This window comes from Salmo trutta, chromosome 5, assembly GCF_901001165.1.
Source record: "Salmo trutta chromosome 5, fSalTru1.1, whole genome shotgun sequence".
In the NCBI taxonomy this organism is placed as follows: domain Eukaryota; kingdom Metazoa; phylum Chordata; class Actinopteri; order Salmoniformes; family Salmonidae; genus Salmo; species Salmo trutta.
In genome coordinates this window covers 39,775,840-39,790,403 of record NC_042961.1, presented here as the reverse complement: position 1 = coordinate 39,790,403, position 14,564 = coordinate 39,775,840, and the positions used below count along the sequence as shown (strand labels likewise).

General features: G+C 44.7%; 2 protein-coding genes across 5 annotated transcripts in view; both read left to right on the top strand.

The window, feature by feature from the left end:
• The window catches only part of LOC115194135 (echinoderm microtubule-associated protein-like 3), a 30,128-nt gene extending 20,236 nt beyond the window's left edge, over window positions 1-9,892 (top strand). For both annotated transcript variants that reach the window (XM_029753558.1, XM_029753559.1), the window contains 18 exons: window positions 1,406-1,435; window positions 1,783-1,903; window positions 2,264-2,413; window positions 2,599-2,668; window positions 2,764-2,874; window positions 4,467-4,562; window positions 5,545-5,679; window positions 6,009-6,147; window positions 6,489-6,640; window positions 6,769-6,894; window positions 7,202-7,333; window positions 7,419-7,486; window positions 7,660-7,748; window positions 7,896-7,993; window positions 8,167-8,254; window positions 8,387-8,485; window positions 8,602-8,732; window positions 8,836-9,892. In XM_029753558.1, the coding sequence (XP_029609418.1) occupies window positions 1,406-1,435; window positions 1,783-1,903; window positions 2,264-2,413; window positions 2,599-2,668; window positions 2,764-2,874; window positions 4,467-4,562; window positions 5,545-5,679; window positions 6,009-6,147; window positions 6,489-6,640; window positions 6,769-6,894; window positions 7,202-7,333; window positions 7,419-7,486; window positions 7,660-7,748; window positions 7,896-7,993; window positions 8,167-8,254; window positions 8,387-8,485; window positions 8,602-8,732; window positions 8,836-9,036 (2,036 nt within the window). In that variant the 3' untranslated portion in view covers window positions 9,037-9,892. The remainder of the gene's footprint in view (window positions 1-1,405; window positions 1,436-1,782; window positions 1,904-2,263; window positions 2,414-2,598; window positions 2,669-2,763; window positions 2,875-4,466; window positions 4,563-5,544; window positions 5,680-6,008; window positions 6,148-6,488; window positions 6,641-6,768; window positions 6,895-7,201; window positions 7,334-7,418; window positions 7,487-7,659; window positions 7,749-7,895; window positions 7,994-8,166; window positions 8,255-8,386; window positions 8,486-8,601; window positions 8,733-8,835) is intronic.
• A 452-nt stretch (window positions 9,893-10,344) lies between these two features.
• LOC115194134 (metastasis-associated protein MTA2) overlaps window positions 10,345-14,564 on the top strand; it is a 30,982-nt gene continuing 26,762 nt past the window's right edge. For 2 of the 3 annotated variants that reach the window (XM_029753556.1, XM_029753555.1), the window contains exon 1: window positions 10,345-10,753. In XM_029753556.1, the coding sequence (XP_029609416.1) occupies window positions 10,726-10,753 (28 nt within the window). In that variant the 5' untranslated portion in view covers window positions 10,345-10,725. The remainder of the gene's footprint in view (window positions 10,754-14,564) is intronic. The other variant, XM_029753557.1, reaches the window with a different exon arrangement.

Genomic DNA, 14,564 nt, shown 5'->3' with positions numbered 1-14,564 from the left:
AGTCGTAAAAGTGACTGGCCACTGGACGTTGCATCCATCCTCTAGTCGTCTCTAGGCTCAAAGGTCACTCAGAGTCCATCACAGTACATCCCTCTGCCACAAACTAAAATAAGCCTGGTCAGAAATATCCCTCATCATACTGTGATCACAGAGAAACTTTTTTTACACTTGCGTATTTATGAGGCAGCGCGGCAGCCATTCCTGATGTTAAACACAGAGAGTCTGTTTAGTGCGCCGCCACTCTGTTCTGGATTGGGACGCTCCCATTGGACTCTCCCTGGAAAGCCATCCATTGTGGTTAACCATGCTGCCGCACCACTCCGAGACTCCTGACGGGATGATGGATGACTGTTTTACCCGAGAAGGATGGTTTTCCCCAAAAAATAAAACATTTCTCTCTTTCTGTGAGTTTGCCAGGACTAGACGTATTCCCGTTTTTTTTCACTGTCTCTCTGAGCTGGCCCGGGACAGGTCTGCCTGAATTCAACACGAGTTAGGTCATTTCTGCAACTGTCTCTTCTGCATCACGAGAGGGTTGTAAAAAAGTGTAACCAGGTCTTTTTAAATTGAACTCACTATATCCTAACTGAATGTCCATACTTGGAAATCTGAATGGCAATAGTGTGGAAATACCCCTACATTTTAAACCAATCAAAATCTGTCATTGATTTGATTCGACGGGGTCCAGGAGCAGTATGAAGTAGGCCTATGGGAAAATTCCATGTAGTGTCACCAATGACGAATAAAAAGAGCTAGATAATAACTTACAGTAAGTAGTTCAAATGTACCGACTTCCCCTCCCATGCTCCTTCAACCTGTTGCGTGGGCCCTGCCTTTTTTAGTTTGAACAACTAACAACCTTTTCATAGTGAGACATACAGATGGGTCAAGCCCCTTTTCCCACCAGAAACATCCCAAACCAGAACCTTCCACCGCATGTGTAAAAACCAAAAAAAACTCTCCACTCCCCAACCTTTTTCAATTGAAGTGTGAGACGTTATTGGTCCCAGATTGCAGTCCGTTTTCAAGAGGAGATTCACCTGGTTATTGAGATATAATGTATACACAGGATGCTTTAAGCTCGGACACGACTCAGACAATCCCTCTTCTTCCACCTCCCTAAAACAGTATGTTGTGTTCTCTGTCGAACATTTGTCAGGCTCTGATGTAAAAAAAAAATATTTGACCAACAATTGCGCGCCACACAGTTTGGGAACCACTGGTTTAGGTGACAGGCCTGATGTTGGAAACCCGCCCCACTGGTTTGCTCATAGATCACATTCGAGCGGCTCTGAAACTGGTCCCAGTGGATCCGTAATGTCAGAGCAGGACCTGCTCTGCTGTGATTTAATTCTGCTCGGATCCCTGTGTTTATTTGTCTCTGTCTTTTCCTCTCCTCTCGTAGGATCTCCCGGATCGAGACGAGGAACCCAAGGTACGAGACATCATAGGGGATGTTATGTGTTAACTGATATGTCATTCAACTACATGTAGGTCTGAGACTTGGGCTTGGGATTCATACAGGTTAATGGCACTGCACTGTTGACTTAACATTATTGAATGAATTAGGATCTAAATGTGAGTTGTGGTGTAGATATTGTAGCATCACCAGGGCTTTGGTAGTTCAGGCAGGCCGTTGAAAGAGAAACGAATAGCCACATGAAATTGAGGATAGGTTTGCGAAAGTTCATATTGAATCATGGTAGCAATTGGAGATGTACAAATATGTATCCATGGTCCAGTCTTGGCATACATTTTTCTTCATCTGTCATTGGCTGACAGGTCAATCAATCAAGATGTTCATCCGCGGTCGACCAATCACCATGTACGTCCCCTCCAACATCCAGAACTACGATGACCTGAGGATGGAGCCACCTGTAGAGAAACTGGAACTCGATTGGGTGTATCCTTCCTAAGTCCCTCCCACAGGTCACGGCCAATGGGGCTTTGATCTAGCAACATACTGTATGTTTTTAAATCCCAGTCATGGTTGTTTAGAATATTTGATATCCTATGTGCTAAGTTTGTTGGATGAAAGCCATTAAGTCCATTTTGCCCATGAGTCAGAGGAAATGTATGTAAATTCCCTAATGTCCTTGAGCCAAGCCATCCGCTCCTCGGGTCAGTGGAAGTTGTGTCATCCATAAATCACCTATTATCATGGGTGTAGCTGTGGGTGAAATTGCTTTAGGCTGAATTAATGATTTAGACTGATGAACCAATGAGACGTTTCAGTGATGTCACCTTGACTGGAGCCGCATAGTTACGGTTACCGGGGGCGCGACTGCCGAGCCAACCTGTACCTGCTGGCATCGGGGGAGGCAGTATACTTCATCGCCTGCGTGGTGGTGCTGTACCACATCAACAACCGCACTCAACGCCACTACAGCAAACACACAGACTGTGTCCGCTGGTGAGTGGCTCACGTTGAACCATGACCTCTCATATCATAATTCAAGTTTGTTTGTCATGTGTAGAAAATACAACAAACTGTACAAAATCAACACACGTTGTTGTTGAGCAAGCAAAATGTGAGAATTGATAGTCAAGTTAAAAGAATGTGATGCTGTATAAAATCACAATTTGTCTGTCCTTCAGTCTTACCATCCATCCAGACAAGGTGCGGGTGGCATCGGGACAGACGGCTGGGGTGGATAAGGATGGCAAGGTGAGGCAATTTATGAATGAAAATGTTTACCCAGTCTCTGTACTGTAAATGGTCACACTTATCATCAAATCCTATACGTCTATTGTGTCTCTCAGCCCCTGCAGCCTTATGTCCACATATGGGATTCCTCCACACTGATCACCCTACAACAGATAGGACTGGGCACGTTTGAGCGAGGTGTAGGATCTGTAGCCTTCTCCTTTGCAGTAAGTGATCATCCTTACTACAAAACACCCCTCCTCCCACACACTAGATGTGACTGAGTTTAACGGTCTATGTTTTTAAGTACCTTGTCCTTTGTCAACTCACTAAGGCTTTTGAAGAACTCCCGACACCAAATCTCCATACAACGCTCACAAACAACCAATGCAGGCTTACATTGAGAGAGATGGATAAACTCAGCATCAACAAAAAAGAAACGTCCCTTTTTCAGGACCCTCTCTTTCAAAGGTCATTCGTAAAAATCCAAAGAACTTCCCAGATCTTCATTGTAAAGGGTTTAAACACTGTTTCCCATGCTTGTTCAATGAACCATAAACAATGAATGAACATGCACCTGTGGAACGGTCGTTAAGACACTAACAGCTTACAGACGGTAGGCAATTAAGGTCACAGTTATGGAAACGTAGGACACTAAAAAGGCCTTTCTACTGACTCTGAAAAACACCAAAAGAAAGATGCTGCAAGGAGGCATGCTGCAAGGAGGCATGAGGACTGCAGATGTGGCCAGGGCGATAAATTGCAATGTCCGTACTGTGAGACGCCGAAGACAGCACTACAGGGAAACAGGACGGACAGCTGATCGTCCTCGCAGTGGCAGACCACGTGTAACAACACCTGCACAGGATCGGAACAGGTACAGGATGGCAGCAACAACTGCCCGAGTTACACCAGGAACACACAATCCCTCCATCAGTGCACAGACTGTCCACAACAGGCTGAGAGAGGCTGGACTGAGGACGTGTAGGCCTGTTGTAAGGCAGGTCCTCACCAGACATCACTGGCAACAACGTCGCCTATGGGCACAAACCCACCGTCGCTGGACCAGACAGGACTGGCAAAAAGTGCTCTTCACTGACGTGTCGTGGTTTTGTCTCACCAGGGGTGATGGTCGGATTTGCGTTTATCGTCAAAGGAATGAGCGTTACACCAAGGCCTTGCGCACGTCTGGGACCTGTTGGATTGGATGGTGAGGGCTAGGGCCATTCCCCCCAGAAATGTCCGGGAACTTGCAGGTGCCTTGGTGGAAGAGTGGGGTAACATCTCACAGCAAGAACTGGCAAATCTGGTGCAGTCCATGAGGAGGAGATGCACAGCAGTACTTAATGCAGCTGGTGGCCACACCAGATACTGACTGTTACTGACTGACTGTTATTTTAACCCCCCCTTTGTTCAGGGACACATTATTCCATTTCTGTTAGTCACTTGTCTGTGGAACTTCTTCAGTTTATGTCTCAGTTGTTGAGTCTTGTTATGTTCATACAAATATTTACACATGTTAAGTTTGCCGAAAATAAACGCAGTTGGCAGTGAGAGGACGTTTCTTTTTTTGTTGCTGAGTTTATATATATATATATATATATGCCGTTATAGCAGATGCTTTTATCCAAGGCAACTTGTGTACATATTTTGGTATGGGTAGCCTCAGCGGAATGAACCCGCGATCCTTCAGATGGTTTCACATTCACCATTGATCTTTGTTTCCCTGTCCTTGTGACTCTGCATCACCTCTCCATCTGCCATATGGCCTCTCACTGGTTCCTTCTCTCGCTCGTACTCACGTCTCCTCCGCTTGCAGGACTCTGGAGCCTTCCTCTGTGTGATTGATGACTCCAATGAACACATGCTGTCTGTGTGGGACTGCGCCAAAGGAACCAAGCACGCAGAGGTTAAGGTAAAGCAATGCACCAAGACACACACGCATGCACACTTGACATTCATGCAAGCACACGGGCACGGACACAGGCACGGACACACCTACATGCATGCACATACGAACACACACACACACACACACACAGAGAGTCCTATTCATATTGCACAGTAGGTTTATTGCAGTAAAATAGTAATAATCAATATAATTTACAGTATACATCTGCTTCCCTGTGCTATAACAAACCTGCCCATGTACATGAAATAAGCCTCTAGTGTATCTTTGCTGGGAGCCAAGCCTGTCATTTGCGTGCGTAGGCTTTGTTAAAGCCAGCGTTCCTTAGAGTGAGAATCGGTAATGCCTGAAAAAAAGAGGACTGTTTGCATAGATTAAGAAAGAAATATGGCGTCCACGTCACCTCGTTCTGTCGCAGACTTCTGTCCCAAATTTCTCAACTTCCCTGAGAGTAAGTTCAGCAACGTTGCCACGGCAACTGTGTAAATATTTTAGACAGTGAATTTGTCTGTGTGTGACTGTGTGTGTTGGTGGGTGGTTTGGATATTAGGTGGGTGTTTATATGAGCTCATTTCCTGTCTTTGGTCCACAGTTTCTTGTAGCACACATGTATGATTCGCCAAATTGATTTTGCATAAGCATAATTTGTCATGAGAGTGCCATAGATTCAAGAGTCCCGTTTTGGATCTCCAGCAAAAATTGGGAGTGGTCACATGGGCGGGCGGGGGGGTCCCACTGGACTGTAATGGAATTGCTCAATGCTTTTTTACATATAGTGCAGCTGCTGCCCATTGAGACTTTGGTGCAGAAGTGTTATGCATTATACCCTCTTATACAACATTTTAATTGTCCTCAAGTAAATTCCAAGGGTGGCAAAATCATAGAAATGCAGTTCAGAGATATTGGGATTCACAGTTTCAATTGATATTTAGCATTTGAATCAATTATTTCACGACTTGATCTCTTCTCCTCGTGTGTGTTAATCCAGAGCACCAACGAGGCAGTGTTTACAGTGGAGTTCAACCCCAACGACAGCACCAACATCATCACCTGTGGGAAGTCTCACGTCTACTTCTGGACGCTAAGTGCTGGCTCACTCACCAAGAAACAGGGCATCTTTGGGGTGAGTGAAATCCATTATAAGTCCCTACAAGTACATTGACAGCCTTTTTCACATTGTCAACAGCACCCTGTAAATATGACCGACTGGGTATATCAAACCCGGCTTATTTGGATGCCTCAAGAAAGACTATTATAGCCCACTGAGCTGAAGCCTAGACTAGTCTGCAGGTCTCAGGCATGGCTATTTATCACTGAACCAGCTCCACTACATATAGTCATTCAAACTCATTTGTTGCATTAATGTTTATCATCTTTATCTACTGTCAGAAATACAAAGATCCCAATAAATATAGTCATTCAAACGTGTGTTTGATGTTTCTTCTCTGTTAGAAATACAAGAAGCCCAAGTTCATCCAGTGCTTTGTGTTCAGCCTGACGGGAGACGTGCTGACTGGGGACTCAGAGGGGAACATCCTGACATGGGGCAAATCACCCGGCGACGTCAAGACACTGGGGAAAGGGGCCAAAGGTCTGTTCCAAATTAGGACTAGGTTCTCCATATGAAATAAATGTAATAAAAAATACAAACATATGGACAAAATATTGTTTCATTTGATTTAGTACCTCCTCAACCAGCTATGCTACCAGACTCCATAGCTGTGACTCTTTTTCCCCTTGCTCTCCAAATGTGTGAGACCTGTGACAATAGTAAGTAAGTAAGTAGCCTTGGCTTGTGTGAGCCGGAACGATCTCCTGTTTCTGTAGCGTGAGGCAGCATGGTGTACAAGTTACACCCCTGGACAGGACGCTCGTCTATCGCAGGGCCTGTGACAATAGACGAAGTCATCTTCTCTCTTCCTCCTTTTGCAGAGACGTTCCAGATCATGCGGCAGACGCGGGCCCACGATGGCAGTGTGTTTACTCTGTGTATGCTGCAGGGGGGTGCCCTCCTCAGCGGCGGGGGCAAAGACCGTAAGATCATCCGCTGGAGCGCTGACCTTGCACCCGAGAGAGAGTGTGAGGTGAAAGACGCGTGTTTGTGTGTGCATTGTCACTCTTAATAACCAAACTGAGCTTGTTAAAAACCTTTTTTTGTGGCTATTTATGTATTATTTCAGAATAATATCTACATTTCATGTATTTGTTATAGATTCCAGAAATGTTTGGGGCGGTCCGTTGCATTGCGGATGTAGACGGGGAAGAGGTGTTGGTTGGTACCACCCGAAATGCCATCCTGAGGGGCACTTTCTCTGACGGCTTTGTGGCCATAGTGCAGGTATGTAAACATTAGCATGATGGAGTATATGTGGAGTGACGTGTGGAGTGGTTTGCGGTTACACACCTGGTCTGCACATGTTCTGCGTTCCGATTCCCTGCACTTCTCCCCGACGTGCACAGCGCACTTTCTTTCTCCCCGTCGTGGATTTAAAAGCATTAGATTGTTGTATCCATGGGTCAAACTACTGGAGATGTCAACCATGTCTTACTCCAGGCCAGTCAGTGTTGAGGAGGGAACATTGAAGCTTAGAGAATAGAAACCTAAAGTGTGTGTGTGTGTGTGTGTGTTGCTCTCCCCCGTGCAGGGCCATGTGGATGAGATGTGGGGCTTGGCCACACACCCCTCCCAGGATGTCTTCCTCACCTGTGGACATGACAGACAGGTGTGCGTGTGGAACACAGAGGAGCACAAACTGGACTGGTGCACCACGCTAGAGGTGAGCGGGCATAAATGCACAGACGCACGTACCTACACACACAAGGTGAAACATATTCTTAAATACTTATCCTCATATTTTTCAGGAGTATGGGCTGTGTGCTGATTTCTGTCCCAATGGGGCTGTGGTGTCTGTTGGGCTCAGCACAGGCAGGTGAGATGCTCCACTCTGAAATACAACCCTATCAAACGCGAAGACTAGAGCAGGCAATAGAAGTATCTCATTCGTTACGGGACGATAACGCAGAATCGTTTGTCTGGAGGATCGAACCTTCACACTGGTTGTGTTCCTCTCTTCCCAACCCCCCCCCAATCTCCCTGTAACAGGTGGCTGGTCCTTGACCTGCAGACCAAAGATGTAGTCTCAGACTACACCGACGGGAATGAACAGCTGTCCGTAATGAGATACTCACCAGGTCAGAGGTCAAGCTCCTTCAGTGTGTCACAATGGAGCGAATGTCAACCATGCTTCAGTAATACGTGCTGACTCACCACTAGGTTTGACCTCTATTGTTTGTATTTATCTCTATTTGGAACATGTTTTTTTTTTTTTACCCTTTCAGATGGAAGCTTCCTGGCCGTGGGTTCCCATGACAACTTCATCTACATCTATAACGTCACAGAGAGTGGACGGCGCTACTCCCGCTACGGAAAGTGCAATGTAAGTTGCAGGGCAGTCCTGGGATGTTGGGGATGGTTGTGGATTATTTATGTCATGAATGAATGATCCATTGTGGGTTACAGTTAGAGCACAGTGGCCCTGTTGTTCAGTCAGACACGGGACATATTCGTCATGGTGTTTGGGCGTTGTGTCACTTTGTCTGTTACTTTTAGGGTCACTCCAGCTTCATCACTCACCTTGATTGGTCCAAAGACGGGAAGTACATTATGTCCAACTCAGGCGATTACGAAATCCTTTACTGTGAGTGACTGTGCAAACATCTACATTTTTCATTTGTGCATGTCTCATTTGAACACGGGTATATTTTTTTGATAGGACAACATGTCTAATTTCCGTAAGTCAATTATCCTAAGGACTATCTTACTCAAACAGGGGACATCGCTGGAGGCTGCAAACTGTTGAGGAACCGCTATGAGAGCAAAGACAGAGAATGGGCGTCCTACACCTGCGTACTGGGCTTTCACGTCATGGGTGAGAAGAACCAGCATTCAAACTATCACAAGCCTCTCAATATCACTCAACCCTTTACCTGTGACTGAGTGGCTGACATGGGTTGTGTGTGTTTTTTTTTTTGTGTCGTCCCACAGGTGTGTGGTTGGAGGGTTCAGACGGTACAGACATCAACGCCCTCTGTCGCTCCCACAATGAGAGAATGGTGGCGGTGGCCGATGACTTCTGTAAAGTCCACCTCTTCCAGTACCCCTGCCCAAAACCCAAAGTCAGGAATAATTCAGTGCCACATTTTTCAATTGATTTCAATCATTTTTACTCCTTCCACCAGAAAGCTCACCACATATCAAATGTCTTATTTTACCCATCAGGCTCCAAACCACATTTATGAGGGCCACGGCAGTCACGTGACCAACGTGCGCTTCACCCACTGTGACAGTCACGTGCTCTCCATGGGCGGCAAGGACACCTGTATCCTCCAGTGGAGGGTCAAGAGAGGAGGGACGGGGGACAGCGGGAGAGACCGCCTACACTCTTCCTCTTCCACCTCAACCAGCTCCCCAGAACCTTAAGGGAGAGAAGAAGACATGGAGAGAAAGACAGAGACTGAGAGAAACAGAGAGAGGCTGATAGAGAGACAAAGGGGAGAGAATGTTTACAGAGGGCGAGAGAAAGGGAGCAACGTAGAAAGAGAGTGGCTTCTGGACCTGTGGCGTAGTGTTTGTGTCTGGCTCTTAAATCAAAGCAGGTTTAGGAATCACATCCCTTATGTCCATAGGATTCTCTGTTCAAACACAATGGAGTTTTGTAATGCAGATATGAGCCACACATGATGTAATGAAAACGTTAATACATCTGGGCACAATTTACTTCTCAGAATCAGTGAAATGCTGTTGAATCTTTGTGAGTTTCCTAGACTGATGCAATTGAAAAAGATCAAACTGTTAACAAACTGTTAACAACTGTTGGGACTGCCATAATTAATTGACGACAAAGGGATCAATTGTTGACAACATTCCAAAATATCCTATTTTGTTTACTAATTTGTTTACCATGCAAGCTTACCCTAGTGGTGTTTTATGGTTATTGTCTTCTCATAAATGTCATACAAAATCATACATATCTTGTGCTGTTGCGATCTCTATGAATATTGAACTTTTTATGTGCTTCAGACAAATTTAGCATTTTGCTAAATGGTGACAATCACTCAAGTGCCTTAGAATTGAATAACAAAAATATTTTCTTTACTCATATTGTAGTTGAAACTAATCTCTCCTGAGTATTAGACAAATTCAGAAATGTTTACCTTTATTGTACACTTTACTTTTGTATTGGATTTCTTCTATGTTTATTTAAAAGTACTTTTCAATGGGTCGTGGTTTTCTTTATCTCCAGATATTTCTATCAATAAACAATGACAAACTAGTGCTTATGAATTCAATAGCATCCTTCATTATAAAAGCATGCCTGCATTTCCACTTACACCGTAGTGCTAAAAAACTGTATGCTATCGAAATTAACGCTAGGGGGGAGTGTTGTTCAAATAATGGCCTTTGAGTTGTCATTTTGCTTACTGTACCTACTGTATCTGAATGTAGGTTTTAGAGGAAGTCTGGTGGAAGGCTGTTTCTCATCAATGTGCTCATCTGCATACTCTTCATGCGAAATATGCGAATCAGATTACCTGTCTTCAGTATTACTTTAATTATATCTATGGGCTGACACAATAATGTTGGTGTTGGTGATGGTTAGAGCAACTCTGTCTTGCTGAGAATTGTGTGTGTGTGTAATATGTAGCCGGAGTTTTCCGATTCGAAGTTACATTTTCCGGAGATGACGTTTACAAACGGGGGGGGGGGGGGGGGGGGGGGGCAGTGTGTGTGTGTATGTGTGTGCAAACTGAGCGGAGGTGAAGAAGAGGAGGATGAAGCTGGGAGCTGAGGATGGGAGGAAGAGTGGAGTAAGAGACAGGCTAGCTATCAAGGGCTGTGTATGCATGCCTGCAAGTGTGAATGCGTGAGTGAGTGTGGAAGAGGGAGGTCGTTATCGGACTGAAACAAAGACGCATTTTGGAACCCCGAAACATTGCAACGGAAACTTTAAACTTTTACCCGCCAGAGCTTTGCTACTGTGCCGGGTCCCGGCTTTGTTTCGCGGCGGGTGAGGTCTCTAATAAATGCAGGGATAAAATAGCTCTAGATCGACATTTTTAACGCAAGAGGGGAATCCCTTGGACAGTGTTTGTTGGGGGTAACGAGAGAATGGCGGCCAACATGTACCGAGTGGGAGGTAAGTATTTTTTATTTATTTTTTATTTTGAGGAGCCCTCATCGTGAACGTTAGCTAGCTATGCTAGGGTAATTAGCTAGCTGATTTGCATTCGCTAGATATCTAGCGAACGATTGTTATTTCCGCGAAATGCTGGCTACCAAGTTAGCAGGCTAGTGCTAGCTAACTTAATAGCAATACATGTTAAATTAGAACGCGTTCGTTGGCTAACGATCTAACGTCAGTTGTATTTGACGACTAGTTAGTCCACTTGTAGTGTAGTATAGTCAACCAAGTTTATATCTAGCCTGCCGCTAATTGCTTTGTTGAAACCAATGATTTATGTCATTGGTTGAAACCAGCAAGTTAACTTGAGTATGTTAGCTAGTTAACTAAAGTTACTAGCTAAAACATGGTTTATTTACTTATCTACCACTTGCTGGTTTGACTAGCTACCTTTTTACAGTCAGGCTACCTATGTTGTCTAGCTACCTAGCTGTATATTTTTAACTCGCAAGTTAGCTTGCTAGCTACGTAGTTAGCTACTGTAGTTAGCGTAAATTAACGTTAGCATACACAGCAAGGAAATTTATTATATCATTGGGAAGACGTATTGTTAAACTTCAAACTACTCTGCAAATTGTAACATTTTGTAGATAGTATTATTTACCATTTAGCTGCATTGTTTGGCTGCCAAGGTTAATATAGTGCATTTAGCAAAATAACAACACTGAGGTCTGCATGTTAAAAAGCCGGTAAACGTGCGTTGCGTTAGGTCGCAAAATGGCCAGAGTTAAGCCGGCTCCTCAATCCCTAGGGTCGACCGATTTATTTCATCATCAACATTGCAATGATATGCGATACTATTATTGGTGGTGAGAAAGATGATCAACATCAGTGATTTTTGACTTGGTTGGTGCAACGTTGTTGTAATTCACGTTTCCTTTCTGTCTTGGCTCGAGTCAAGTGTTTTGGTGGATGCACAGCTACTGTGTCAGTGAAATATAGCCATACATTCTGGCTATTTTATCGTTGTGTAAGGTTCCACAAGAGCGTCTGTATTTAGGTCACGTTGATTAAACCGTGCAGTCTCATAGAAGATGCTGTCTGCTTTCTGTGCATAATATAACTTGAACAACATAGCCTACAGCAGACATTGAATTCTACACCATTGATAAAGACATACAGACAGACGTCTTGCAATATATGTTGAGTTGGGCTGTTTTACAGGCAACAGCATAGATGGATTTAACTACTGACTGTCTGAAAGACATGACACTGCTGAGACTATTATTTCTTGCAATGCATTGTTTTAGTTGCAGGATTATGCAGTCATTGATTTTATAAATAATAAATAAAAAGTGGAAGTCGCACCGCAAAATATTTAGGCGCATATGCGAGTAAAATGGTCGCACTGTAGAGCCCCTCCCCCCTCGGTCATCTTGGCCTTGAGACTGTGCCCGAGATGGCACTGCCCCACAGATGGTAGTGTCTTCCGGCCTGTTTGCCGGCAAGGCCTGCTTGCCTAATCCCTCACAGCACTGCATCCTAGCACCTCAGAGCGCGACAAAATGCTTATTAACCCGTGCGCCGTCGCCCTCCTGGGGGGAACCTTTCTCAGAGAGCGCCGCACACAAGGCAGCCATTACATCTATTGTTGTTCCACTGTTGAGGAAAGTGATGTTCTTGCCCAATTTTCCTCGCTCCAGTCAAGGTGGTCACATGAACCACTGCCTAGCAGAATATCTACCCAGTTGGGTAGGTCTGGGCCAGCGTTTCCGAGTAGGAGTGCTGATCTAGAATCAGTTCACCAGGTCCATTCAATCTTATTCATTGTGAACTAAAAGGTTGAACTTATCCTACTCGCTATACATATGGCCACTAGTCTAGTAGGCAGTGGTGTGTCAAGGAAACTTGTTCTTGTCGAATTTCATACTAAAATCCAAAATGGTGTGTTTAGCGTAGTCTGTTATCTTCCCAAACAGTAGAGACAGACCGCACACGACTGCTCTCTTCTTTTGGCTGGTAAGAGTCCTTGAAAATATGTTTTCATGTGACTTCCCTCAATAGTTGAATGACTGTCACAGCTACTTACTGTGTTGCTCCATGTCTGTGGTAGAGTTTCTGCTCTGTAATGAAATGACGTGTCACTCTTGACAAATTGTGTGTTGGCTATGAAATTGTGCTCTAATTGTTCATTTGAATATGGGGGCGCTGTGTTATATTTGCTCAGTTGCGGTTATTTCTGAGGGTCCCACATGTCATAGCTTTGCCATTTTTCTCTGGACGTCATCTGATCTTGGATAGTCTGCTGGATTCAGGCTTGCTACTGTATTAAAACATGCCTTTACCTCATGTAAGACCACATGTCCCTTCTGGTGAATTGTGTTTTAAACTGTTACTTGTCTCCATTAGTTGAATGGAATGCCTTGGTCTAGGGCTAGGTCCTGCTTTATAGCCAGAGGAGCCTATTCAAATCGACATTTCATTTGTCACATGCGGCCGAAAAACAGGTGTAGACCTTACCGTGAAATGTTTACTTACGGGCCCTTAACCAACAATGCAGTTCAAGAAATAGAGTTAAGAATATATTTACTAAATAACTAGAGTAAAAAATAAAAAGTAACACAATAACAATAACGAGGCTGTATGTGGGGGGTACAGATTAGTCGAGGTAATTTGTATGTGTAGGTAGGTGTGAAGTGACAGTTGCAGGCTGGATATGGGTCCTGTTGATATAGTGGCGCAGCGGTCTAAGGCACTGCATCTCAGTGCAAAAAGCGTCACTACAGTCCCTGGTTCGAATCCAGGCTGTATCACATCCGGCCGTGATTGGGAGTCCTATAGGGCGGCGCACAATTGGCCCAGCGTGGTCCGGGTAGGCCGTCATTGTAAATAAGAATTTGTTCTCAACTGACTTGCCTAGTTAAATAAAAAAAATATAGCACTCATGGAAGGAATCAGTGCTACTGGGAATGCATCAACTGTGTAAGGGGCTAATGCTGGTTCCGTGAGATTGAGACCCGGGACCCCAGGCTGACCCTTGTGTAGTATTGACTGTTGTTTTGTGACATTGGCTTGGTTACATGTGACTTCATCCTATAGAAGTGTATGGAATTGGTGAAAATCCACTCACCTGTGTTTCAGTCCAATGTCTCAAGAGCAACGTGCTATTACTGGGTCGTAGGTCGTTAGTGCTCGCCACGGGTGTTTTGTAAGTAGCAATAGATTAACTGGTAAGACTGTGATCCTAAAACGATAGAGCATCCATTGCGTCATGAAAGGACAGATCCTAACGGCACCACAAGTCATTATAAATGTATAGACCTAATTAGGCAGTTCTTCAGATTTCTTTAAGGGCCCCCTCCACTCACTACTCTGAATCCACCCACAAACACCTAACACACTGCAATAGACGAGAAGCATATTACTCTCCCTGAGATTATTTGTCCTTCAAACAACGATTGGTCATATTGAAATGTATAACCTACAAATTGAACATCCATAGGCATCTGGTTATTGCTGACTGACTCTGAGTGTCTGAGCTGAGGTTGTCTTTTCAGACGGGCAGATTGTGATCCCCGTTCAAAAAGCCCCTGGTCCTTTGATCGGCGAGGCACCGCTTTAGCCTGCTGTCTCCCTGTCTCTCACCGTTTTCATCCAGGCGGGCACGGAGCCCCCGTAGCGTGGAGAGAGGGCTTCGTGTTTTCATTTGTCCCGCCGGGGCAAGACCGAGAACATGGATGAATATGGAGAAAGAGGGGTGAATGGATGAAGGGAAATATGAGGGTGACAGTGCTGTGTGCGGTCTGTTCTTTTCTCTTGAGCCAGA